We start from the raw sequence: 27,357 nt of genomic DNA, 5'->3' as shown, positions 1-27,357 counted from the left end.
AAGGTGAGTTCAACTTTCAAATTCAACACGGCCACAGTTGAAATACCAATAGAACTTTTCTGGAGCTATGCAAGTGAATTTCATGTTCACGTGGAAAACAAATAAGCAAGAGTAGCCAAGAAATTGCTGATAAAGAAGAGAATGGATGAGTTTAGCTTTATTTGATAGTAAAACATTACAAGTCTTTTACAACGAGTGGAGTGTGGCATAACAGACAATGAAATAGAACAGGAAATCCGGAAATATTCATACAGAGAGTTCATTTATGATACTGGCGACTTCTCCAATAGGTGGGGAAAAGGTAGACTCAACAACTATATAATAGCCATTCGAAACAGTATGAAATTAGATCTGTACTTCAAGTTCTATACCAAGATAAAGTCTATATGCAACAAAAATCCAAGCATAAAATGGAAGATCTTTTTAAGTGTTAAAAAATATATAGATGAATTCCTTTATGGACTTGGAATTCTAAAACAAAATTCTAAAGTGAAAAGATTGACATGCTCAGCCACATCAGAAAAAAATTTCAAGAAAAAATTTAAAAAATCAAGAGATAAACGACTGAGAAAATGTTACGTTGCAAATGGCTAATATCTCCGAGGTATAAAAGTGGTACCTCTTTAAAAACATCTGATTTTTAAAAGAAATCTCCAGTTTTAACCATAGAGAAAAAGGCATGTTATTATTTTAAAATAACTTTTCCAGGATCCGACACACAATCCTTGCACTTAGTTGTCTAGTGTCTTCAGTCCTCCAACCTGTGACAGTTCCCCCATCTTTCTCTCTCATGACCTTGTTACTTTGAAAAGTCCTGCTCAGTGATTTTGTAGAATGCCCCTCAGTTTGGGCTTGTCAGACGCTTTCTCCCCGCCGCACAGATCGAGGTAATGCGTTTTTCGGCAGGAATACCAGGGAGTGATTTTGTATTCTTCTCAGAGCATCACGGCAGTGGGTACTTGATGTGGCCGTGTCCTTGCTGGTGATGCTCACCTTGTTCGCTTGCTTGAGGAAGTGTCTGCTAGGTTTACCACTCCATGAAGTTATTATTTTTCCCTTTGGAACTCATAAATATCTTGGGGGAGAGACTTCAAAATATCCTTTCTCTTCAAACTTTGCCCACTAATTTTCACATTCATTGATTGATCTGACGTGTAACAAATGATTACCATCACATTTGCCGAATGGTGTCTCAGTGTTATTTTTTAAAAAAGAAACTCCAGGACAGTGAGCTTTTTGTCTGTTTTGTTTGGACGGCGAGCAACCATTTGGTCAGTGTTGATCTTGGGATTATTTAGATCTTTCACAGCAGTGGAAGATGTTTTAGTTAATTAATCTAGTAAAGGTTTATTAAGCCCTTGTTACAACCAAAACATCTAGGAGAGACATGCAAAAGGCGCTGTGGTTCTGTTCCACTTTTTCTCCACCACTACTTTTCACCTCAAATCGCATTAGCCACCGTGATTGGTTCTAAGAAAATGTTATTGCGGAGACTCCTGAGAGACAGAATCTCAGGAATCAGAGAATGGAACCAGCTTCCAATTTTGCTCCATACTAGTTACGTTCCTGGAGGGTGAGTCCTTATTTTTAAAATGGGGATTATAATATGGATTGAGGGGTGCCCGGATGGCTCAGTCGGTTGGGCGTCCAGCTCTTGATCTGCTCAGGTCCCGATCTCATGGTTCATGGATTTGAGCCCCGTGTTGGGCTCTGCACTGATAGCGTGGAGCCTGCTTGGGATTCTCCCATCTCTCTCTGTTCTTCCCCCACCGACATGAGCATGCTCTCTCAAATAAGTAAACTTAAGAAAAAAAAAATTCCCGTAATATAGATTGGTGTGAGAATTAGATGAATGAATAAATATGAAAGTTCTCTTTGATTGAAAGGTATTTTTCAAACTGTAAAGTGTTCTACAAATTCATGTACTATTTAACAGATATATACTGAGTCCTTGTTATGTGTGAGATCCTTCGAGGTATTGGGATGTAGCAGGGAGGGGCCTCTGCCCACACGGAGCTTACATTTTAGAGGAAGAGACAGAGAATATACAAGTAACAAGATTTCAGTAAAAAGTGCTATAAATATAGTACATAAAACAGGGTGATGTTACAAAATGCTCTAGGGAAGGTAAAAGAGGGTGATGTGTTAGCAAATGAGGGGTTAGTGAGGTGGGGTGAAACGGAAACAGGGTAGATCTCTGTCAGGGAAAACTTCTCTGGAGGTCATTTTCGAGTTAAGATCTTTAAGATTCGAGGGGCTCCTGGGTGGCTCTCGGTTGAGCATCCGACTTTGTCTCATGTCATGATCTCACCGTTCATGAGTTCGAGCCCCACATCGGGCTTGCTGCTGTCAGTGCAGAGCCCGCTTCCGATCCTCTGTCCCCCTCTCTCTCTGCTCCTCCCCTACTCTCTTCCTCTGTCTCTCTCAAAAATAAAAATAAACATTAAAAAAAGGATATTTAAGGTTCGAAGGAGCCAGCCATGTGAAAAACTGGGGGAGGGCAAATTAAAAGGTCCTCCGAAGGGGCAGGGGTCTAGTGTGTTAGAGAAAAACAGAGGACGGTGTGGCTGTGAGGCAGGCAGCTGGAGACCAGGGTGTGAGACCTTGTCAGGGGGTGGCCAGGCCCCAATTATGTTGAGCCCTCACAGGCATTATCAGTGCAGTGGGAAGCTCCTGGGGGTTTTAAGCAGGAGAACTGCGTGGTATAATTTTCATCTTTATTTATTTATTAAAAAATTTTAATGTTTATTTTTGAGAGAGAGAGAGAGAGGCAGAGCATGAGTGGAGGAGGGGCAGAGAGAGAGGAGACACAGAATCCAAAGCAGGCTCCAGGCTCTGAGCCATCAGCCCAGAGCCCGATGCGGGGCTCGAACTCACGGACCGCGGATCGTGACCTGAGCCGAAGTCGGACGCTCAACTGACTCAGCCACCGAGGTGCCCCTAATTTTCATTTTTAAAAGATTGTTCTGGTTGCTGAGAGAGTGGATGGAGGTGGCTGGTGAGAGCAGAGGCGGTGGCTAGATGTGGGCAACTGCCGTGGTCCCGGCAAGAAATGGCGGCCAGAAAAGGGTGGTTGGAGCGTAATAGTCATTATTGTTATTGTCAGGGGCCAAGATGAGCTCCCCCAGCCAGAAGTCACATCCTCAATGCCCAGCATCTCAGAATGTAACCTTATTTGGAGATAATCACCTCTCTAAAGAGGTGACGGAGATAAAATGAGTGCATGAGGGCAGGCCCAAATCTGACCGAGTCAGAAGAAGAAATTTGGGCCCACCGAGACACGAGGGATGCACGGACGCAAGGAAGACAGTGTGAGGACACGGGGAGAAGGTGGCCGTCCACAAGCCGGGGAGAGAGGCCTCAGAAGAAACCCGCCGTGCCACCATCTTGATCCTGGGCTTCCTGCCTCTAGAGCTGTGAGCAAATAAAACACCTGGGGGGTGCTTAAGCCCCCCAGACGTGGTGTTCTGTTATGGCCGCCCTAGCCGGCTAATGCACTGAGGATAATAATGACAGAGGTGGTGATCCTTGTCTATCTGGTTCATGACAGTAACCACAGCACCCACGGTAAAAATAGAGGTGCCGTTGAGTCATTTATTATCTAGAGCGTCCAATATTTGCTAGAGGTTTTTTTCTGTGATACACAGGGGACCCCGAGTCCTTCACTTGGGGGCTGGAACCTCTAGCACATAGGACTGTACGAGAAATAATACTGTAACCGGTTAGAGCCCAGAGGTTTTTGGAAAGCACATTTTAGCAGTGGGAAAACGATCCTCACTTGACTAGAGGGGCCTCTGGAAAAATAAGCCTTTTTTTTTTAATACAGCAGTTGTGCTGAATAAGGAGGTTTAGCCATTATTTCGGTTTCATTTCACGGCTTTGCAAAAGAAGATCAATCTGTGAAAGACGCCCAGTGCGAGGGCAGGGTCTTCCTTCTGCCGGCTGTTCTACCGAGAACAGTCCCTGGCACACAGTCGTGTTTGGCAAATATTTACGAAGTAAATGGAAATCATTTTCGAGTCCCGCTCTGTTCCTTCTTAGAAATTTTTGAATCGCTTTCCGCATTCTCTTATACGCCGCCGAATATCCGCTATTCCGTACAGGAGGTAAAATATTTTGCCTATCTTTTGTCCCTTAGCATTGCGTCAATTGTCCTGAACGGGGTCTTCACTTGGAACGATTTTGACCTTAGCCTGCCCTTACGCGGAAGACTCGCCAAGGGCCTAGCTCCGTGGCACTGGCTCCACCTTGTGTCAGGAACGTGGTACTGCACCCACTGGACGCCTGCCAGGACCAGCCAGGCCCTGGTCACACAGGCTGTGTATAACCTAAACGGTAGCACTTTGGGGCAACGTTCCTGTGACTCATATGTTCTGAAACGATTTTGTCCCCACGTCTACGCATTATATATAGTGCAAGTACAGAAACAAATTCGTAGTATTTAACCATAAAGGCTTCTGGAATTGGTTCGTACTTCTTATCGACACAAGGCAACGTCTCCTCTGCCAAAGCGGATGAAATGGCCCTGCAGATTTTTAAAGACTTTATGTGAATGTTGATTTTCATTTTCTTGGAAAATGCTACCAAAAGTCAGGGGTCCTCGATTAAGAAAAGGAAAACCCCACGAAATTGATTTAAAAGAAAGAAAAACATTTTCCAAAGGAAAAACAGATTTTTTCTTTTTCTTTTTTTTTTTTTTTTTACAATAAACATACCGAATTTCTGTTTCAGAAACACGGTCCAACACTCAGTGAGTGGGCCCTCGTTCGTTCAGAGGATGAACCTGTCTAGAAACATCAGGTCCAGCGCTGACTCACAGAGATGATGGTTAGGTTTGCAGGGATCCTGCAAGGCGCCGCCACACTCATTTATGGAACAAGTCAATTACACAAACTTACAAGGAAATTATATTGAAAAAAACAAAGGTGCTCCCTGGGGCGGCACTGACACCCAGTTTGGAACGGCGCAGAGATTAGCACGGCCCCTGCGTGAGGGCGTCACCCAGACTCGTCAAGCCCTCTGTACTTTTCCAGGCTGTTCTTATAAAATGCGAAAATGAAGGTGCTTATTAACAACGAAAAGGTAATACTCAAAAGTGGCTACTTCCTAATTGCAGTACCACGTTTGACTCTTACGCTTTTTTTTTCGATTTCAATTCAAGTTAGTTAGCATACGGTGTAGTATTGGTTTCAGGAGTAGAACCCAGTGATTCATCGCTCACATACAACACCCAGTGCTCATCCCAACAAGTGCCCTCCTCAAGGCCCATCCCCCCACCCACCTCCCCTCCAGCGTCTCCCAGTTAGTCCTCTGTATTTAGGAGTCTCGGATGGTTTGCCTCCCTCTCTGTTTTTATCTTATCTTTTCCTGCCCTTCCCCTATGTTCATCTGTTGTGTTTCTTAAATTCCACATATGAGTGAAATCCTATGATATCTTTCTTTCTCTGATTGACTTATTTCGCCCAGCATAATACACTCTAGTTCCATCCACGTTGTTGCAAATCTGTCTCGTGTACGTGTGCTGGGGTACCGTGCGGTGATGTGCTGGGGACACCGGGAACATCTCTTCCCACCTCCTCCCCCGGTGACTTCACTCTGGCAGCTCAAAATTGGCCCAGATGGCTGTGCTGACACCGTGGAAATGCAGATGCTTCCAATCAGGGCTTTTCCCTCTTGAGGAACCAGTTGAAAACAGCACACTCCCCATTGTACGCACATGCGTTTGCGCCGTTTCTCTGGACTCTCTTCTAAACGCCTGACAAAAAGACTTTGGAAGAAATTATTAAAATTCAAAAACGATTTTAGGGGCACCTGGGTGGCTCAGTCGGTTAAGCGTCCGACTTCAGCTCAGGTCACGATCTCGCGGTCCGTGAGTTCGAGCCCCGCGTCGGGCTCTGGGCTGATGGCTCAGTGCCTGGAGCCTGCTTCCAATCCTGTGTCTCCTTCTCTCTCTGCCCCTCCCCATTCATGCTCTGTCTCTCTCTGTCTCAAAAATAAAGGTTTAAAAAAAATTAAAAAAAAAAAAAACCAAAACGATTTTAGTTTTATTTTACTACATTGACATCAGTAAGTTCCTAAATAGTTGCTTTAAAAGGTATTTTAATAACCGTAAAAGACTTTAACGATCGACTAATGTTACGAGTAGTCTTAAAAGATACTTTACAATAATTTTCAGTCGTTTCGCTTGATTCACAGTCCCGGTTTGTGCAAGTAAAGTGGGTTGATCAGCCTAATGTTGTATGTAACTGTACCACTTTATTTCACAGTTTTGCTCAACTTTCCAGTTGTCTGGTATCTTTGTCATTTCTTCTTTCTGAACTTCTGTCTTTTATTTTCATCATTAAGCTTGGGAATTTCTGTTCCTTGTCTCCGAAAGCTATAATCTCATCTCCTTCAGTGTTTTCTTGCTCTTTCTTTTTCGGTTCTCCTCCTTTCTAGACCTCTGTCTCTTTCTCAGAAATTCACGGCCTGATGTTTTTCTGGCCTCTGCTCTTTTTTGCCCTTCTCTCTTTTTTTCCCCCGTTTTTCTTTATTTAAAATTTTTTTTTCAACGTTGATTTATTTTTGGGACAGAGAGAGACAGAGCATGAACGGGGGAGGGGCAGAGAGAGAGGGAGACACAGAATCGGAAACAGGCTCCAGGCTCTGAGCCATCAGCCCAGAGCCCGACGCGGGGCTCGAACTCACGGACCGAGAGATCGTGACCTGGCTGAAGTCGGACGCTTAACCGACTGCGCCACCCAGGCGCCCCTCCCCCGTTTTTCTTCACTCACCTTTAGGAGCCTCTCTGCTCCTGAGGCTGAACTGTGAGTTACATGGTTTCCTCCTTGATGGCCAGGACCCCAGCCCCCTCCCGGGCATCTGGGGTTCTGGAAGCCCACCTGACTGCTTCGGCTGCAGTCCCGTGTTATTGGCAGCAGAATCGTTAAGTAAGAGGAGCTCTCGGGATCGTCCGGTCTTCTGTGCCTCTGGCCTTGTATTCCGGGACGAGTTACAACAAGAGGCATCTTTGCCTCTCTATTTCCTGCTCCTGTCCTCCCCACCTCTCCCCTCCCCTCTCCTCTCAGGGAACGGGGGAGGCCTCTTGAAATAAATTCACCTAATGCATTGTCATTTGAAGAAAGAACACACCGGAGGAGAAAGGGTTAGTAGTACTTAAACACCCTCTGCCTTCCCCCTGCTGATCCAGGCTGGAGGGGCGCCTGTGCAGTGAGCTGCCTTCTTGGGCCAGAGTGGATCTGACTGTGGCTGGCAGGTGCTGTCCCATCTGTAGCGAGCCTGAGCCCTATGCTCGGTGAAGAGTCCGGCAGAGAAACTGCTCTGGTCCTGTGCCCACAAGGAGCAGTTCACGGTGCTGCCTTCCTCACTGGGGGGCTCCGTCTTCTCCAGGTACTTTTACCTGCAAGGAATAGTAGACTGATAGCCAGCCTCCTGGCAACTTGTACTTCATGAAACACAATGTCTTAGATCTATCCAGTGCTGCCAAGTTTTTGATTTGATTTTGATTTTGATTTTATTTTATTTTTTTTTAATATGAGATTTATTGTCAAATTTGTTTCCATACAACACCCAGTGCTCATCCCAACAGGTGCCCTCCTCAATACCCACCACCCACCCCCCCTCCCTCCCATCCCCCATCAACCCTCAGTTTGTTCTCAGTTGGTTTTTTTTTCCAATATATGAAGTTTATTGTCAAATTGGTTTCCATACAACACCCAGTGCTCATCCCAAAAGGTGCCCTCCTCACTACCCATCACCCACCCTCCCCTCCCTCCCACCCCCCATCAACCCTCAATTTGTTCTCAGTTTTTAAGAGTCCCCTATGGTTTGGTTCCTTCCCTCTCTAACCTCTTTTTTTTTCCTTCCCCTCCCCTATGGGTTTCTGTTAAGTTTCTCAGGATCCACATAAGAGTGAAAACATACGGTATCTGTCTTTCTCTGTATGGCTTATTTCACTTAGCATCACACTCTCCAGTTCCATCCACGTTGCTACAAAAGGCCATATTTCATTCTTTCTCATTGCCACATAGTATTCCATTGTGTATATAAACCATAATTTCTTTACCCATTCACCAGTTGATGGACATTTAGGCTCTTTCCATACTTTGGCTGTTGTTGAAAGTGCTGCTATAAACATTGGGGTACAAGTGCCCCTATGCATCAGCACTCCTGTATCCCTTGGGTAAATTCCTAGCAGCACTATTGCTGGGTCATAGGGTAGATCTATTTTTAATTTTTTGAGGACCCTCCACACTGTTTTCCAGAGCGGCTGCACCAATTTGCATTCCCACCAACAGTGCAAGAGGGTTCCTGTTTCTCCGTGTCCTCGCCAGCATCTGTAGTCTCCTGATTTGTTCATTTTAGCCACCCTGACTGGTGTGAGGTGGTATCTGAGTGTGGTTTTGATTTGTATTTCCCTGATGAGGAGCGACGTGGAGCATCTTTTCATGTGCCTGTTGGCCATCTGGATGTCTTCTTTAGAGAAGTGTCTGTTCATGTTTTCTGCCCATTTCTTCACTGGATTATTTGTTTTTCGGGTGTGGAGTTTGGTGAGTTCTTTATAGATTTTGGATACTAGCCCTTTGTCCGATATGTCATTTGCAAATATCTTTTCCCATTCCATTGGTTGCCTTTTAGTTTTGTTGCTTGTTTCCTTTGCAGTGCAGAAGCTTTTTATCTTCATGAGGTCCCAATAGTTCATTTTTGCTTTTAATTCCCTTGCCTTTGGAGATGTGTCATGTAAGAAATTGCTGCGGCTGAGGTCAGAGAGGTTTTTCCCTGCTTTCTCCTCTAGGGTTTTGATGGTTTCCTGTCTCACATTGAGGTCCTTTATCCATTTTGAGTTTATTTTTGTGAACGGCATAAGAAAGTGGTCTAGTTTCATCCTTCTGCATGTTGCCGTCCAGTTCTCCCAGCACCATTTGTTAACGAGACTGTCTTTTTTCCATTGGATATTCTTTCCTGCTTTGTCAGAGATTAGTTGGCCATACTTTTGTGGGTCCAATTCTGGAGTCTCTATTCTATTCCATTGGTCTGTGTGTCTGTTTTTGTGCCAATACCATGCTGTCTTGATGATTACAGCTTTGTAGTAGAGGCTAAAGTCTGGGATTGTGATACCTCCCGCTTTGGTTTTCTTCTTCAATATTATTACTTTGGCTATTTGGGGTCTTTTGTGGTTCCATAGGAATTTTAGGATTGCTTGTTCTAGCTTCAAGAAGAATGCTGGTGCAATTGATTGGGATTGCGTTGAATGTGTAGATAGCTTTGGGTAGTATTGACATTTTAACAAGATCTATTCTTCCAATCCACGAGCATGGAATGTTTTTCCATTTCTTTGTATCTTCTTCAATTTCCTTCGTAAGCTTTCTATGGTTTTCAGCATACAGATCTTTTACATCTTTGGTTAGGTTTATTCCTAGGTATTTTATGCTTCTTGGTGCAATTGTGAATGGGATCAGTTTCTTTATTTGTCTTTCTGTTGCTTCACTATTAGTGTATAAGAATGCAACTGATTTCTGTACATTGATTTTGTATCCTACGACTTTGCTGAATTCATGTATCAGTTCTAGTAGACTTTTGGTGGAGTCTATCGGGTTTTTCATTTTAAAGTAATCTGTACACCCAACATGGGGCTTGAACTCTACCCTGAGATCAAGAGTCACATGCTCTATGAAGTGAGCCAGGCAGGCGCCCCCAGGTTTTTATTTTAAATGCTAAAGTACTGAGTTAAGAATATTGTAACTGATTTTGTTGTGAAATTGAAGAATGTTGTCACTAATGTATTTTCTTGTAAACTAAGATATCGTTAATGATCAACTTTTTAAAAAATTATTTATTTATTTTGAGAGAGAGAGAGAGGAAAAAACACAAGCAGGGGAGGAGCAGAAAGAGAGACAATCCCAAGCAGGCCCTGCGCTGTCAGCACAGAACCTGACATGGGGCTTGATCTCATGAACGTGAGATCGTGACCTGAGCCAAGATCAAGAGTTGGACGCTTAACCGACTGAGCCGCCCAGGCGTCCCAATAATCAACTTTTTAAGCCAAACATGATAAATATAGTATAACACAAAAAAGTAAATTGTTTTGCAGATAGTTTATATGAGGCAGGATTTCTGTTGTTATTTCTTACTACTTTGGTTTTCCTGCCTGAGAATGAAATGTCCTTATCTTGTGTTTCCTTTTTAAGTTTACTTTTTACTAATCTCCATGCCCGACGTGGGGCTCGAACTCACGACCCAAGATCAAGAGTGGAATGCTCCGACTGAGCCAGCCAGGCACCCACTTCTTGTTATTATTTTCTTTCACGAACACTTTTTATTTAAAAAATTTCACACGTCTAGACAAACAGCAAGAGTGGCACGTGGAAGAAATTCTTGTGTACGGTCCCCTAGATGCGCCAGTTATTAACATTCTGGCGCATTTGCTTTTGCCTGTGTTCCCTCTCTCTTATGATGTACACACACACTACATTTACACGATCTACGTATTTATACGTTTTATTATTTTATTTTGCTGGACTATTTGAGAGTGAGCTGTAGACGCTGTGACCTTTCCCCTGAAATCCTCCAGTGTGTACCTTCTAAGAGCAAGAATATTCACTTACATAAGCCACCCGTGTGTGTGTGTGTGTGTGTGTGTGTGTGTGTGTGTAAGTATAATCTTAGAATCAGAGCCCCTGGGGAGAAAACTTTAAGAGGTCACTGGCTCATTCCCCCGCTTCTTGCAGGTAAATCCCTACCGTACAAAATTGCTATTTTCCAGGAGTGATAGCCCCAGGTTCCCAAGGGACCAGGCCTGTGATGTGCATGTGCGAGGGACACAGCCTGGGGCACTTCTGAAGACACGGATGTTATGAACCAACACTGCGCTGAGCAAAACCTTATCTGAGGGCCAACTCTGTCCCTTGGGTCATCTGTTTGGCGCCCTGGATCTGCCTTCAAGGTTCCCGTGGGATGGAACCTCCACTCTTCTTTGGAGGCGCCTTGTCACAGTCCCCGAGTTCCCTCCGTCTCGTGACATACTGGATCAGGTTTATGAGAGGTGGCGGCGTGCAGGGCTGAGGCGTGTGGATTCCAGCCTGTGTGTGTCGGGATCCCAGCCACTACTTCCCAGGGTGCTGGGGAAGTTACCCAATCTTTCTGTGGCCTGGTTTTGGTGGGTCGTCCTCGCAGGGCTGCCTTGGGGAGGAAGCGGGTAAGAGGATTTAGAGCAGTTGACAACAGAGCCCGGCCCGCTGGTGAAACCCTGTGCGCGGTTACCACTCCCCTTGCAGCCCGCAGGTGGTGGAGGGGAGGGAGTGGGCTGCGGGGTCTCCTTCTCCAAGTCCCAGAGGAGGTGACGGCTCCCAGCCGGAAGGCCGGTCAGTCTCCTGTGTCGCTGTCCTGCCCCCTGGTTGGGCCCGCAGCCCCGGCCCCCTGCTCTGGGGGGGGCTAGAATGCGCAGCTATTTGTGGCCCTGGTAAGTTATTGAACATCTCAGGATCGTCTCCTGGTCTGTGAAATGGAGAGGGCAAGGCGCACACCCCATGGGACTGTCGCGAGGGGTCAAGGCGTCCGTGGGGACCGCGGGACCGGCGGCTGCACTGAATTCGAGCTTCTGGCCAGAAGCTGCGCGTGCCTCTCCAGAGCGGCTGCCTTAACCCTGTGTTCCCCTTGCCTGCCACTCGAGTCTCCCGCTGCTGCCGCCCTGCACAGGCTTTCTGTCCCTCTCTCCCTGCAGGTGCCAGTGCTGTGATGACCGGTGGGCCTCTCTCTGGCCAGATCAGAGCGGCGGGCGTCTCTCCTGTCCAGATCCGAGCGGTGGGCCTCTCCTGTCCAGGATTGAGCCGTGGGCCTTTCTCTGTCCACATCCAAGTGGCAGGCTTCTCTCTGCCCAGATCCGAGTGGTGGGTTTCTTCTCTTAGGCCCCTGTAACACTTTGAACAGTGAGGTCATCCTGCAACCAGGGGTCCAGGCAGGGGGCAGTTGAGGGACCGTGGGAGGAAGAGAGGGGTGGAGAGGCTAAGACAGGACAGACGGAGCATGTGGCCAAGAGCTAGGCCGGCAGGTCTACAGTGGATGGCGGGAGGTGTCCTGACAGTTACAAGATGAGTGATTTATTCATTGTAAGGTTTATTTATATATTTTAAAAGAGAGAGAGAGTGTGCAGGAGAGCAAGGGAGAAGCAGAGGGAGGGAGGGAGGGAGGGAGGGAGAGAGAATCCCAAGCAGGCTCCACGCTGTCAGTGCAGAGCCCGACGCGGGGCTCCAACTCACAAACCGTGAGATCGCGACCTGAGCCGAAAACAGAGTCAGATGCTTAACCCACTGAAGCCACCTGGGCGCCCCCAAGATGAGCGACTTAGAACAAGGGCTGTGCTAGCAAAGGAAGCGGAGGGAGAGTAGTTGGAGGCGGTAAGGCACCTGTTAGAAATGTCTTAAGAGAGGGAAGTTACGTGAATATCTCAGGGCAAAAGAGGAAGCCACTAGTAAAGGGCTGAATGAAGATGTTGAGCGGGAGGCAAGTGTGTCCAGAAAAAGAGCCAAGACTGAGGGGGTTAAGACTATGCACACTGAGAGGGGCACTGAATAATGTATATACATGCTGGGGGGGAAAAATGGAGCCCAGCCTGGAACTCAGGAAAATGGAGAGGGGTGAGCTTTATTAGGGAAGGGCACTTTTAGTTCCTCGGAGGCTGAGAGGGAGAGGAGGGGAGGCTTGTACACACTTGGAAGGCGGTACAGGGGCCAGGCCTGTCGTGGGGGCGCCCGCCATCGGATGTGTGTCCCTCCCGAATTCATATGATGGAGCCTTGCCCCCCCACGTGATGGTGTTTGGAGGTGGTGGGCCTTTGGGAAGTGATTAAGTCTAGATGAGGTCACGGGGGTGGGGTCCCCGCGATGGATTGGGGCCCTTGAAAGAAGAGGGAGACCCAGAGCCCGCTCGCTGTCGGCCATGGGAGGATACGGAGAAAGGCGGTCATCCACAAGCTGGGAGCAGGGTTCTCACCAGGTCTTGGACTCTGCCGCCTTCAGAGCCGTGAGCTGCCTGTACCCAGGCTGCGGCGCGTAGCTGTGCGGCCTGGGCCGGCCAAGCGGGTGGTCGGCGGGTCAGCCGTGCCCGGTTCGCGTGGGGGGGGATGCAGGTGACAGGCCGGTGGGGTCTTCCGCTGAGATTGGGCGTACCTGTGGTTTTGAGCGTGAGGCCGGAGATGATTCAGAATGGCTGTTTGGGGGGCAGTTTGCTAGGGAAGCAGCAGGAAGCGAAAGCTTTGCCCTTTCCCCTTAGCAGAGTCAGGCTCTGTGCTTGAGGGCCAGAGAAAAGTAGCGCCTGTGTGGCTGGAGGGCATCAGACGAGCTGTTTTCCGTGGGCGAAGTGGGTCGTCCTGGCTGGATTCACTCAGGGGAGGAGACATGGTGATCGGTTCTTCAAAAGGGAGCCAGAGGGGTAGAGAAGACCTTTCCAGGCGGGAAGGAAGGACCTGCCCTTCTGACACGGAGCCTGCGGGTGGCAGGCCCCGGGCCAGCCGTGTGCCCCCTGAGTGCTCCCACCTCCCCAGGAGCACCCCCTCGCGAGCCCTGGTCTCTCCAGCCCTCTCCGCGCCGGCCCCTGCCCATCCGCGTTCGTGAGTGCCCACCTCCCTCCGGTCTTACGTTTCTTACAGAATCTTCCCTGGCCCCACGCCTCTGCCCCCCTCCCTAGACATCACTTCCTCCCCTTCGCTCCCCGGACCCATCCTCCCGGACCCCGTGCAGTCTGATTTCGACGCCGCCCTCCCTCCTCAAATATCACAACTGATCTTCCTTCCCTAAACCCATGCTCTCCGCAGCATGGGACACTGAGATGAGGCTCGCTTTCCCCACGTCTTTCCTCAGCTCCCTGGACGCGGCCCTCTGCGGAGTTCGCGCCTCCCCTCTGGCTCCTCTCCTCCGTGGCTAACGCGGGCCACTTCCTCGTACCGCTGGGTCAGCGCGGGCCCTCTAGAGAGTTCCTCCTGGACCCCTGGCTGGTGTCTTCCTGCCAGCACATTCCCGTCAGAGCCCACGGCTTCGCTGCCAGAGCTGTGTCTCCGGCCCACACCTTCCTCCCGCTCAGGCCCTCCTGTGCGTCGGGTCTGGGGGTGGACGCCGCCCGGCCCGCCACCTAATAGTCAGCCCTTCCTGTGTCGTGGGGGCTGGCAGCGACCGAGGGCTCGTTGCAGCCTGGTTCAGGGGCACCTGGGGGGGCTCAGTCGGCTAAGCATCTGACTCTTGATTTTGGCTCAGGTCATGATCGCACAGTTCGTGAGTTCGAGCCCTGCTCGGGCTCTCTGCGGACAGACTCAAAAAATAAATGAAAAGATTAAAAAACAAACAAACACCTGGTTAACGCTTCTCAGAGAGGCACGAGGGAGAACGATTACCTTGCTGACACGGTGCAAGGTGATTCTCTCTCTCTTTCTGTGTACCTCTCAACGTCTGACTCGTGATGGCAGCTCTTCCTAGCCATTTCCAGAAATAGGGAGTATTGGACTGATAATTTAACGTTTATTTATTTTTGGGACAGAGAGAGACAGAGCATGAACGGGGAGGGGCAGAGAGAGAGGGAGACACAGAATCGGAAACAGGCTCCAGGCTCTGAGCCATCAGCCCAGAGCCCGACGCGGGGCTCGAACTCACGGACCGCGAGATCGTGACCTGGCTGAAGTCGGCCGCTTAACCGACTGCGCCACCCAGGCGCCCCTGGACTGATAATTTAAAATGTTCTAGTAGCCACAAGGAAACAAAAGGCAAAAGAGAAACAGGTGAAATTAATTTTAGTAATAAGTGTTAGTCAACCCGATATGTCTAAAATATTGTCATTTCAACAGGTGTCAATTTAAAAATGATCGATGAAATATTTTACATTTGTGTGTGTGTGTGTGTGTGTGCTCAGTTTTTGAAATCTGTGTTTTACACTTACAGCCTGTTTTTGTTTGGGCTAGCCACCTGCGCAGTGCTCAGTAGCCAGACGGACGAAAGGGCCGCTGTCCTACACGCCTGCCCGCAGGCGGTTCCAGGTCCCCTCTCCACCCCCTACCCCCACCCCTGCCTCTGGTGTAGGGTAACCAGCTTTTCTTCGGGTCCCTCTGATTCTGGAGTTTCTTCAGTTTTCTTTTCTTTTCTTTCTTTTTAATGTTTTATTTATTTATGTATTTTTAATTTTTTTTTTAATGTTTATTTCAGAGACACAGCATAAGTGGGGGAAGGGCAGAGAGAGAGGGAGACAGAATCTGAAGCAGGCTTCAGGCTCTGAGCTGTCAGCACAGAGCCCGACGCGGGGCTCGACCTCACAAAACCACGAGATCATGACCTGAGCTGAAGTCAGATGCTCAACCAACTGAGCCACCCAGGCGCCCCTGGAGTTTTGGTTTCCTGATGCACATAGCAAAAGGCCCGGAAGGTTATGGAAGGGCTAAATCTGTGAATACTTACCAAATCATGTTTTTGTCCCTGCCTCTCTTTGGTCTAATGTATACAGCAGCCAGTCCGATGTTACAACGATATGTTTACTAGTTCGGTGTTAGCCAGATTCACGGCACATCTTTAGGGACTTCTCGAAAGTATAGTCTTGTAAAATGCTTCGGTTTCTATGCACACCATCATGTTCAGATCCTGCCTTCACGAAGGACCTGGGCGGGAGAAACAATGCAGAAGTGTACAGACTGAGGTCCTCCGGTGGGTGTGAAACGTAGTCCACAGGAAGACGTGGCGTGTATAGTGGGCCGTGTTTGTTACAAAGGAAAATCAGTAAATGAAAATTAAGAATCCCGTCTTCCGCAGTTAAAGACTTTTGATTTTCCCCTCGCTGCTCATCCCGCAGCCTCTGTAAGTGAAGAAGCCTAACATTCTAATTTAAACTGTTTTCTCAGGGGTGCCAGGGTGGCTCAGTCAGTTGAGCGTCCGACTTCAGCTCAGGTCACGATCTCACGGTTCGTGAGTTCGAGCCCCGCGTCGGGCTCAGTGCTGACAGCTCAGAGCCTGAAGCCTGCTTCAGATTCTGGGTTTCCTTCTCTCTCTGCCCCTCCCCTGCTCATGCTCTGTCTCTCTCCATCTCAAAAATAAATAAAAACATTTAAAAAACATTTTTAAATGTTTTCACAGGGCGCCTGGGGGACTCAGTTAAACATCCAACTCTTGGTTTTGGCTCAGGTCATGATCTAATGACCGCATGGGGCTCTGCACTGACATTGGAGCCTGCTTGGGATTCTCTGCCCCTCCCTCTCTCCCTCCCTCCCTCTCTCCCAAAATAAATAAATAAACTTAAAAAAAAAATAAAATGTTTTCTCAGTAAAATAGGGAGTAAGTATAACACCATCATTATTACCCAGAGTAGTAAAAAAAATATTCTAGTCAAGTGGGGTGCCTCGGTGGCTCAGTTGGTTAAGCGTCTGACTCTTGATTTGGGCTCAGGTCATGATCCCAGTGTCCTGGGATTGAGCCCCACATCAGGCTCTGTGCTGACAGCTCGGAGCCTGCTTGGGATTCTCTCTCCCCGCCTCTTTCCCTGTCCTTGCTCACGCTCTCCCTCTCTCCCTCTCTTTCTCAAAATAAATAAATAAATATTTAAAAATTCTATTCAAGTGCATATTTGTGAAATTAAGTTAACATTCAAATATTACATCTTTAATTTTAATAAGTTTAAGTGGAAATCTTTATTTTTTATTTTTTTTTTCAACGTTTATTTATCTTTGGGACAGAGAGAGACAGAGCATGAACGGGGGAGGGGCAGAGAGAGGGAGACACAGAATCGGAAGCAGGCTCCAGGCTCTGAGCCATCAGCCCAGAGCCCGACGCGGGGCTCGAACTCGCGGACCGCAAGATCGTGACCTGGCTGATGTCGGACACTTAACCGACTGCGCCACCCAGGCGCCCCTAAGTGGAAATCTTTAATAATCTGTTCTAAATCCCCTCTCTTCACATCTAGGGAGTACCGAATAGAATTTATACTTTTCTTAGGTTATTTGCCGAATTGAATTACATCATTCTGGGGAGGGCAGGGGCGTAACTAATATTTATTGAGCGTATGCCATTCAATAAGTCTTGCATAATATAAAGCAAGAACTATGCTTTATATTATGATAGTTCATATTATTTTACTCTTAGGGTGTTCCCCGCCCCTTTCTAAGTATTTTGCACGAAGTCACTAGGTTTTAACCACCAGGTAGGCTTCTGCACCCAGAGATTAACCTGTGCAGCCTAGCACGTGATGGAGCTCAGATCTGAACCCTGACAATCTGACACTAGGGGCCACGCTTTTCAGTAGTTTGCCGCTAATGTGGACTTTAACACAAACCTCTGAGGGAGATATTGTTGTCACCATTTTACAGATGCAGAAACTGAGGTTTGAAACAGCTAATTAACTTAAAATCAGCTAGTGAGTGCCTGACACTTCTTTTCCTTACCCCCCTCCCCTGTTTTCATTTTCTAGAACTTTCTGATTTGGGCTCGGGCTAATCCCCACAAACACTTCTTTCTTCTCCCTTTGGTTCACCTGTCTGCCTTTTCCTTCCCCCGGAAAAGTATCTGCTGTCCTCACGAGGTAGGACTTAATTGAGTGACCTCGGTGCTACATCTGCCCTGACCTTGTTTGGAGAAACACAGCGCTTGCTTTCCAAAGTTTATGTTCTAAAACTGTTGACCATTTTTTCCGCAGAGAGATCGGAACAATTATCAGGTCGCTAGGGTGCTGCCCGAGCGAAGGAGAGCTCCATGACCTGATCGCGGAGGTAAGCAGACCTGGGGCAAGGCTGCGTGCCGCGGGCTCCCAGCTTCGTCCATTCCTGGTGCCTAAAAACCCTTCCCTGCAGCTAAGCGTGTCCTAAAGTAATGAGGGTGCTTGGTGGAAACATTCGGGCAGCTTTACGGATCAGCCAGCCAACAGGGTCTGAACAAATTAATAGCAGATCTGGAACAAATGGCTTTGACTGAGTAACATGATGGCTCAAGTGAGGAGCCCACTTTATATTGTTTATACATTTTTTTTTAATGTATGTTTATTTATTTTTGAGACGGGGTGAGAGAGAGTGCGCATGCACAAGCGGGGAGGGGCAGAGAGAGAGACACACGCAGAATCTGAAGCAGGCTCCAGGCTCCGAGCCGTCAGCACAGAGCCTGACTCGAGGCTCAAACCCACAAACTGGGAGATCATGACCTGAGCCGAAGTCAGATGCTTAACCAACTGAGCCCCCCCAGGCAACCCTTATTTATACTCTTTAAACTTAGTTGAAGAAAGGCCAGCAGACAGACACAGGGGACTGACTATGTGCAGAGAGGATATTGGCACTGGAAAGGAATATACTGAATAACGTCACTTCAGAGGGGATAGAAACGGAAACAGAGACTGGAAGAAATTTGTATTTATTTGGGGGAAATAAAACCAACTTTCCGAGCAAGTAGTAAACACAATAATAAGAACTAACTTGACATTGACCAAAGAGTCTAAGAATTTGAAAAATGGTTATTTGTAACAGTGTAGATGAGTCCTTGGAGAGAGTTATCCCGTAAAGCAGTGGTGAGTGGCCCAAGACCAGAGAGCTTCCTGCCCTGTTTGGTTTTCCAGCAAAGGATCTGCTCTAACTTCCGCATGCAGCTTTCAGTCCAACAAAGCGGGGGCCTGCGGGGAACCAAGCTCCCTGGGCCCCCACCACGAGAAGAACCTTTCCAGAACTGCTTTTGTGGGTGTGTGGGTCTCCAAGTGGGAGGAAACAGAGGACAGGCAAGGAAGCGCGATTTTGTTGATTTCCTTATTCCATGTGCCCAGCACAGCACCGGCCCCGGGCGCATCCGTTTCAGTTTCTCCATGATAATCGGTACTTCAAAGACAAATGAAATAACGTATTTGAATCCTAACGCACTATATAAAGTTAAGGAATGGAAGATCAGGAAGGTAACTCTGGTACCCACCTCTTAGCATCTTGGTAACTAAAAGGCAGTACCAGTTTTTCATTAGCATTTAAAAATATTCAGTAAAGCACAAAATCTTTACGCTGGTTTTCCATTTGGGGACCCGGTGAAACTATTTTTACTCAGAGGAAAAAAAAAACTTATTTTTCCCAAGTTGGTCCTCATTTTTATTTTATTTTATTTTTTTCTAATTTTTTTTAACGTTTATTTATTTTTGAGACAGAGAGGCAGAGCATGAACGGGGGAGGGGCAGAGAGAGAGGGAGACACAGAATCGGAAGTAGGCTCCAGGCTCTGAGTCGTCAGCCCAGAGCCCGACGCGGGGCTCGAACTCACTGACCGCGAGATCGTGACCTAAGCTGAAGTCGGACGCTTAACCGACTGAGCCACCCAGGCGCCCCGGTCCTCATTTTTAAAAATAAGGTGTTGATCGCTGCTTGACAGTGTTGATCGACAAAGCGAGAATCTGTGCTAGGGAGAGGAACGTTGGCATTGTGGAGCAGAGAGGGACTGGAGGATGAATTTACAGTGAAATCGTCATGATTGCGTACAATTCAGTAGAGTAAGCGCAGCGGTAATGAAAAATGGCCCTGGAAAGATAGAAAAGCGGAACCTTTAGAGCCTGATTCCTTGATGGTTGGTTTGTATGTTTCAATCTGTAGCGGGGGTCCGCCAGTCCCAACCCCTGGGCCAAATCCAGCCCACCTCCTCTTATTGTAAATAAAGTTTTATCGGGACACAGCTAAGCTCGTTTATTTACATATTGTCTGTGGCTGTTTTCTCACTGCAAGAGTGGAGGTTCAGTCCTCGCGACAGAGACCATATGGTTTGCAAAGCTTAAAATATTTACTGTCGGGCCCTTTCCAGGGAAAGTTTGCCAACTCTTGATCTGTAAGTTTTTCCGGCAAAGTGGAACAGACACCACGAATAGTGTCAGGAAGTCTACTTGCAAACCCCAGAGCTACCACTTACAGCTGTGTGGCCTTGGCTGAGCAGCGTCCTCTTTCAAAGCCTGGTCCCGCATCTGCGAAAAGAACGCAACAATAGCCAAGTGTCTTTATGAGGATTCATTCTGATCGCTGCAAGGAATCAGCTGTTCCCTGGTGGGCACTCAGTGTATATTTGGGTTGGCTTGCTCTGTAGGTGGCTCTCTACCGAAATGACCCCGCGGGTTTCACAGTTAATCACAGTAGATGCTCAGGCCCCAGCATTTTCTTTTGTATTTGTCCTTTGCTTAGGTACATTGACACAGCCTTTGAAAATTACACGTTTCGAACAGTTGGACCAAGAAGGATCACTGTGCGATCTAAGCCCTACATGTGTTTTTCTGTATTTGTGCGCAACAGTTTGTTCAGATTAAATTACAGCAAGATGCTTAAGAAGCTTAAGAATTATAGCAATATGCTATCTAAGCCCTGCATATGTTTTTCTGTATTTGTGCACAACAGTTTGTTCAGATTAAATTATAGCAAGATGCTTAAGAAGCTTTGGGTGTGACTACCCTTTTTGAAGTTTCCCAAATAACTGAGGGGGAAAAAAAGCACATAGATATTTGTAGGTATCAAATACATTAAAAAAAAAAAAAAGCTCCAAATAGTGGGTGAATAAGGATGAATGTTGTATTGATAAATGCTCTGTAATGGCTTCAGAAATGAAACTATATCTGCTTCATTTGCTTTAAAATGCAATAATGTAAAAAAATGCAATCATGTGACAATGCTCTAAAATTCTACCCATCGAAGGGCACCTGGGTGGCTCAGTTGGTTAAGCATCTGCTTCTTGACTTTGGCTCTGGTCATGATCTCATGGTCTTCAGATCGAGCCCTGCATTAGGCTGCATGCTAGGTGTGGAGCCTACGTGGGGTTCTCCCTCTCACTCTTCCCCTCCCCCCTGCTTGTCCCTCCCTCCCTCCCTTCGTCTGTCTCTCTCTCAAAAACAAAAACCCACATCAAAATCTATGTTCAGTTCTCTAGTTGCCATCTACTTAAATTTCAGTGTAGATACGTACTCTCAGCCCCTCACTTCCTGAGAAGCAACAGGAGAGCTGATGTCTCTCTTGAAATAGATCATTTAAAAATCACTCAGCATTGATCCCTCTACTTCATATTCTACAATTAGCAACTTGCCCCAAATAATCTCTACCCGCTTGGAATATCACAAAACCCAACAGCCGTAAGAAGGGTTAATATAAATTTTATTGACATACAGGTTATTAAACCATTCTTCCTTTACTATGGAGTTAGAGCCTTCCAGGCTCTTCCGTGTGAGAGCTGGGGCCAGGGGTGGGGGTGCGGGGGCATGGTGGCCTCTCAATACCAGTGGGAAGGGCGTGGAGAGGTCTACAGCCTTCAAAGTTCAAACTCAAGTGGAATTGTGGAGAATTTAAAGTAATTAGAAGGGAGAACTATGAGATGTTTGGAAAATAACACCTATGTTGATAAGATTATTACACTGTACAGTGATTTTTTTCAAGAGGTCAGTTCGTCAGGAAGGTATTAAAAATCATAAATGTCTGTGTTCCATAGATGGAGATTTTAACAAGCTTCTCAAGTAATTGATAGAGCAACTACATAAAATATCAGCAAAGATGGAGATAATCTCAACACCACCATGAACCACTCTGGCCTAACTGATATTTATAGGACACTACACCTACAATACATGTTCTTTCCAAGTGTCCATGAAATGTTCAATAGGATATATTAAGTGCTGGACCATAAAACAAATCTCAGTACATTTTAAAAAATCGAAATCATACAGGATATGTTCTCTGATTTAAAAAATGGAATGAAGCCAGAGATCAATTGAGAATAAGATAACTAGGAAGTCCTCAAATATTTGAAACGAAGCAACATACTTCTAAAACGATTCATGACTCAAAGAAGAAATCACGAGGGGAGTGAGAAAGCATTTTGCCCTGAACGTTGATGAAAATGCAACACGTCAGACGTTGTGGGATTCAGCGAAAGTAGTGCTTGGAGGCCAGTTTACAACTCTAAATGTTCACATTGGAAAAGTAAAAAGACCTAAAATTAATGATCTAAATTCTCATCTTAGGAAGCTAGGAAAAGAAGAGCAACATAAACCCAATATATAGAGAAGGAGAAAAATTGTGAAGAGCAGCACTCAGTGAACTAGAAAATGGACAGAGAAAAATCCCTGAACGCAAAATACTAGTCTTTTCAAATAAAACTGATAAACTTGTAGCTCAGACAATCAACACAAATTACCAACATCTAGATTAGAGGAGGGTTTTTCATTGTCCTTCAGACATTTGAAAAGGTTAATAAGAGACAGCTTTATGCCACTAAATGCAGCAACTTAGATGAAATCGACGTGCTCACCAAGAGACACAAATGACCAAAACTGACCCAAGAAAAAGGGGAGAATTTGGGTAGCCCCCTATCAGTTATGAAAATTAAATTTATAATTAAAAACTTTCCCATAGAGAAAACTAGAAGTTCAGATGGCTTCTCTAGTGAATTTTTTTTTCAAACATTTATGGAAGAAATAGTACCATTTCTACCCCAAATTCTTTCTGAAAACATTGCGGGAGGTAACACTTTCCAGGCTAGTATTACTGTGATATTCAAACCAGACAATGGTATTACAAAAAAAAAGGAAAACTACAGATCTTGTTAACATAGATGTAAAAAGTCCTTACTATGATTTTACCAAGTCAATCTCAACAATATCGTATAAAAGATAATACATCATGAGCAGGTGGAGTTTATCTCAGAAATTTAAGGTTGGCTTAACATGAATCAGTGTAATCTACTACATTAAGAGAACAAAGTCGATAAATCGTATGATCATTTCAATAAATATATAAAAAGCATTTGAAAAAATTCAATACCCACTGAAGATAACAATACTCAGCAAACTAAGAAGAAAAGGAAACTTGTCAGTCTGGCCAAGGGCAGCTGTGAAAACTCAAGGCTAAGATGACACTCGGTGTTTTCTACCTAAAATCGTGAACAAGGCATGGATGCCTGTGTTTATCACTCCTATTCATCATTGTACTTGAGGTCCTGGCTAGTGCAACAAGGTAAGAAGAAATAGTAAAAGACTATTTTATATTTATATTATTTTCTATATTTATATATTTTTATAATATTTAATATAGTATATTTAATATTATTATAAAAATAATAAAAGTGAAACTATTTCTATGTCAGACAACATGATTTTTCATGGAGAAAATCCTAAGAGAGTTACCAAAAAGCCACTAGAATGTGTGACTTTAGCCAGATCATAGGCTACATGGTCAACATGAAAAATTAATTGTATTTCTTTTTTTTTCCAGATGTCTTCTTTATTTATTTTATTTTATTTTTTAAAATTTACATCCAAATTAGCATATAGTGCAACAATGATTTCAGGAGTAGATTCCTTAATGCCCCTTACCCATTTAGCCCATTCCCCCCTCCCACAACCCCTCCAGTAACCCTCTCTCTGTTTTCCATATTTAAGAGTCTCTTATGTTTTATCCCCCTCCCTGTTTTTATATTATTTTTGTTTCCCTTCCCTTATGTTCATCTATTTTGTCTCTTAAAGTCCTCCTATGAGTGAAGTCATATGATATTTGTCTTTCTCTGACTAATTTCACTTAGCTTAATACCCTCCAGTTCCATCCACGTGGTTGCAAATGGCAAGATTTCATTCTTTTTGATTGCCGAGTAATACTCCATTGTGTATATATACCACCTCTTCCTTATCCATTCATCCATCGATGGACATTTGGGCTCTTTCCATACTTTGGCTGTTGTCGATAGTGCTGCTATAAACATGGGGGTGCATGTGTCCCTTCGAAACAGCACACCTGTATCCTGTGGATAAATGCCTAGTAGTGCAATTGCTGGGTCGTAGGGTAATTCTATTTTTAATTTTTTTAGGAAGCTCCATACTGTTTTCCAGAGAGGCTACACCAGCTTGCATTCCCATAATTGTATAATTAGAAATCAATGGTAAGAAAAATGAAATCAAGTAAACAACTCCATTTAAAAAAGCATTAGAAGAGTCAATACATCTAACAAAATATAGGCAAGACTTATACACTAAAAACAGCAGACACTACAAAGAGAAATTAATTAAGATTTAAAAGGATACATATACATGTTCATGGATTGCAAAACAACATCGTTAAGATGGTAGTTCTTTGATGAATTCAGTATGTGTTCAAAATCATAGCAGGCTTTTTTTTTAAAAAAGACATTTATAAGTTGATTCTGAAATTTGAATGGAAAAGCAAAGGACCTAGAATAAACAAAATAATTTTGAAAATGTAGGGCAAGGGTGGGTGGACTTTCACTACCTGATTGCAAGATTCACTGCAAAACTACAGTAATCATGACAGTGTGATATTTGTGGACTGAAAGACATATAGACCAATGGGACAAACCAGAGGATCCAGAAATAGAACTATACATCTCTGACAAAGGTGCCAAAGTAATTCCATGAAGAAAGGATGATCACTTCAATAAATAGTGCAGGAGCAAATGAGTATCTGAATAGAAAGAACACAAAGTTTGTCACTCTTTTTACTCCATACAAAGGTTAACTTGAAGTGGATCATAGACCTGAATAGATGAGCTAAAACTATACATTTCTAGAAGAAGAGAGAAAACCCTGTGATATTGGGTTAGCCAAACATTTCTTAGATAAGACATAAAAAGCATGAACCACACAAAAAAACAAACACAATAAACAATGATTATCTTAATCAATATTAAAAGGATTTGCCCAATCAGGGGGCGCCTGGGTGGCTCAGTCACTTACACATCTGACTCTTGGTTTTGGCTCAGGTCATGAGTTTGCGCCCTGCATCAGGCTCCACACTGTTAGTGTGTGAATCCCACTGCTTGGGATTCTCTCTTTCTCCTTCTCTCTGCCCCTCCCCTGCTTGCGCATGCTCTCTCTCTCTAAATAAATAAAATAAAATCGAATTGAATAAAATAAAATAAAAAAATAAATAAAAATCATAACGATACTCACTGAACTTGAAGAAAGAGTGGAGGACCTCAGTGAGACCCTCAAGGAAGAGATAGAGAACATAAAAAAGAACCAATCAGGGACAAATAACTCAATGAACGAAATGAAAAATACACCCACAAGAGAGAATAGATAGCAGACTAGAGAAAACAGAAGAATGGATCTGTGACCTGTAGGACAGAGTAATGGACAGCAATCAAGCTGAACAGGAGAGAGAAGGACAAATGCAAAATGAAAATAGACTAAGTGAACTCAGTGACACCATCAAGTGTAGTAACATTGACATTATAGGGATCCCAGAAGGAGGAGAGAGAGAAAAAGGAATAGAAAATTTATTTGAAGAAATAATAGCTGAAAACTTCCTGAATCTAGAGAAGGAAACAGAAATCCAGATCCAGGAACCACAGAGAACCCCCAACAAAGTCAACCCAAAGATGTCCATACCAAAATACATAGTAATTAAGATGGCAAAAAGTAGTGATCAAGATAAAAATTTAAAAGCAGCCCGAGAAAAGAATGCAGTAACATACAGGGGAAACCTCATAAGGTTATTAGCTGATTTTTCAGCAGAAACTTTGCAGGCCGGAAGGGAGTGTCATGATATATCCAAAGTGCTGAAAGAAAAAAAATTCTGCAGCCAAGAATACTCTATTCAGCAATGCTCTCATTCAGGATAGAAGAAGAGATTAAGAGTTTCCCAGACAAGCAAAAGTTAAAGAAATTCATGTCCATTAAGTCAGCCTGATAAGAAATTTAAAAGGGACTTTTTGAGTGGAAAGGAAAGACCATAAGTAGGAATAAGAAAGGTAGGAAGCACAAAAGCAGCAACATTAAATGTATCTGTAAAAAGCAGTCAAGCGATTCACAAAATAAAAGATGTAAGGTATGACACCATATGCATAAAATGTGGAGTGGGGGGAGAAGAGTGAAGAATGGGTTCAAACTTAAGTGGCCATCAACTTAATATAGACTGCTATATATAATACTAATGGCAACCACAAATCAAAAACCTGTAATAGATATGCAAAAAATAAAGAGAAAGAAATCTAAGTATATCACTAAAGAAAGCCAGCAAACCATGAGAGAAGAAAGGAACAGAGACGAACTACAAAAACAACCGGAAAACAAGTAACAAAATGGCAATAAATACATACCTACCAATAATTACTTTGAACGTAAATGGACTAAATGTCCCAATCAAAAGACATAGGGTGAAGGAATGGGTAAAAAAACATGACTCATCTATATGCTGTCTACAAGTGACCCATTTCAGACCTAAAGACACCTGCAGATTTAAAGGGAAGGGGTGGAAAAACATTTATCACGCAAATGGAAGTGAAAAGAAAGCCAGGGTAGCAATAGTTATATAAAGGACAAAATCGACTTTAAAACAAAGACTGTAACAAGGGACAAAGAAGGACACCATATAATCATAAAGGAGACAATCCAACAAGAAGATCTAACAATTGTAAATATTTACGCACCAACATGGAAGCACCCAAATACATAAAGCAGCTACTAACAAACAGAAAGGAACTAATCAATGGTAATGCAACAATAGTAGGGGACTTGAATGCCCTGTTTACATCAATGGACAGATCATCCAAACAGAAATCAATAAGGAGACAGTGACTTTGAATGACACATTGGAGCAGATGGATTTAACAGATATTTTGAGAACATTCCATTTTCATTTCTTTGATGTGTCTGTTGACCTGGATGTCTTCTTTGGAAAAATGTCTGTTCATGTCTGCTGCCCATTTTTAAACTGGATTATTGTATTACTATCAAGGAAATGCAAATCCAAACAACAATGAGATATCACCTCACACATGTCAGAATAGCTAAAATCAAAAACACAAGAAACAACAAGTTTGGTGAGGATGTGGAGAAGAAACCCTCGTTCACTGTTGGTGGGAATGCAAGCTGGTGCAATCACAGGGGAGAACAGTACGGAGGTTCCTCAAAAAATTAAAAATAAAACTAACATATGATCCATTAATTCCACTACTGGGTATTTAGCCAAAGAATATGAAAACATTTATTCAAAAAGGCATACGCACCCCTGTGTTTATTGCAGCATTACTTAACAATAGCCAAATTATGGCAACAACCCAAGTGTCCATCGATAGATGAATGGATAAAGAAGCTGTGGTATGTATATAATGGAATACTACTCAGCCATAAAAAGAATGTAATCTTGCCATTTGCAACAACATGGATGTATCTAGAGAATATAATGCTAAGTGAAATAGGTCAATCGGAGAAATACAAATAAATACCACATGATTTCACTCTGACGTGGAATTTAAGAAACAAAACGGAAGAACAAAGAAGAAAAGAGACAGACCAAAAAAGAGTCTTAACTATAGAGAACAAAGAGGTGGTTACCACAGAGGAGGTGGGGGGGGGATGGGTGAAATAGGTAATGGAGATTAAGAGTACATTTATCATGATGAGCACT

At 44.6% G+C, this 27,357-nt stretch overlaps 1 protein-coding gene across 1 annotated transcript in view; it reads left to right on the top strand.

Annotated features, from left to right (window-relative positions):
* The window catches only part of EFCAB2 (EF-hand calcium binding domain 2), a 132,016-nt gene that overhangs the window by 86,946 nt on the left and 17,713 nt on the right, over positions 1-27,357 (top strand). The window contains exon 3 of the mRNA XM_043568912.1: positions 17,653-17,725. Coding sequence (XP_043424847.1) covers positions 17,653-17,725 — 73 coding nt within the window. The remainder of the gene's footprint in view (positions 1-17,652; positions 17,726-27,357) is intronic.

Source organism: Prionailurus bengalensis, chromosome E4 (assembly GCF_016509475.1).
Source record: "Prionailurus bengalensis isolate Pbe53 chromosome E4, Fcat_Pben_1.1_paternal_pri, whole genome shotgun sequence".
In the NCBI taxonomy this organism is placed as follows: Eukaryota; Metazoa; Chordata; class Mammalia; order Carnivora; family Felidae; genus Prionailurus; species Prionailurus bengalensis.
This window is presented reverse-complemented; position numbering and strand designations above follow the sequence as displayed.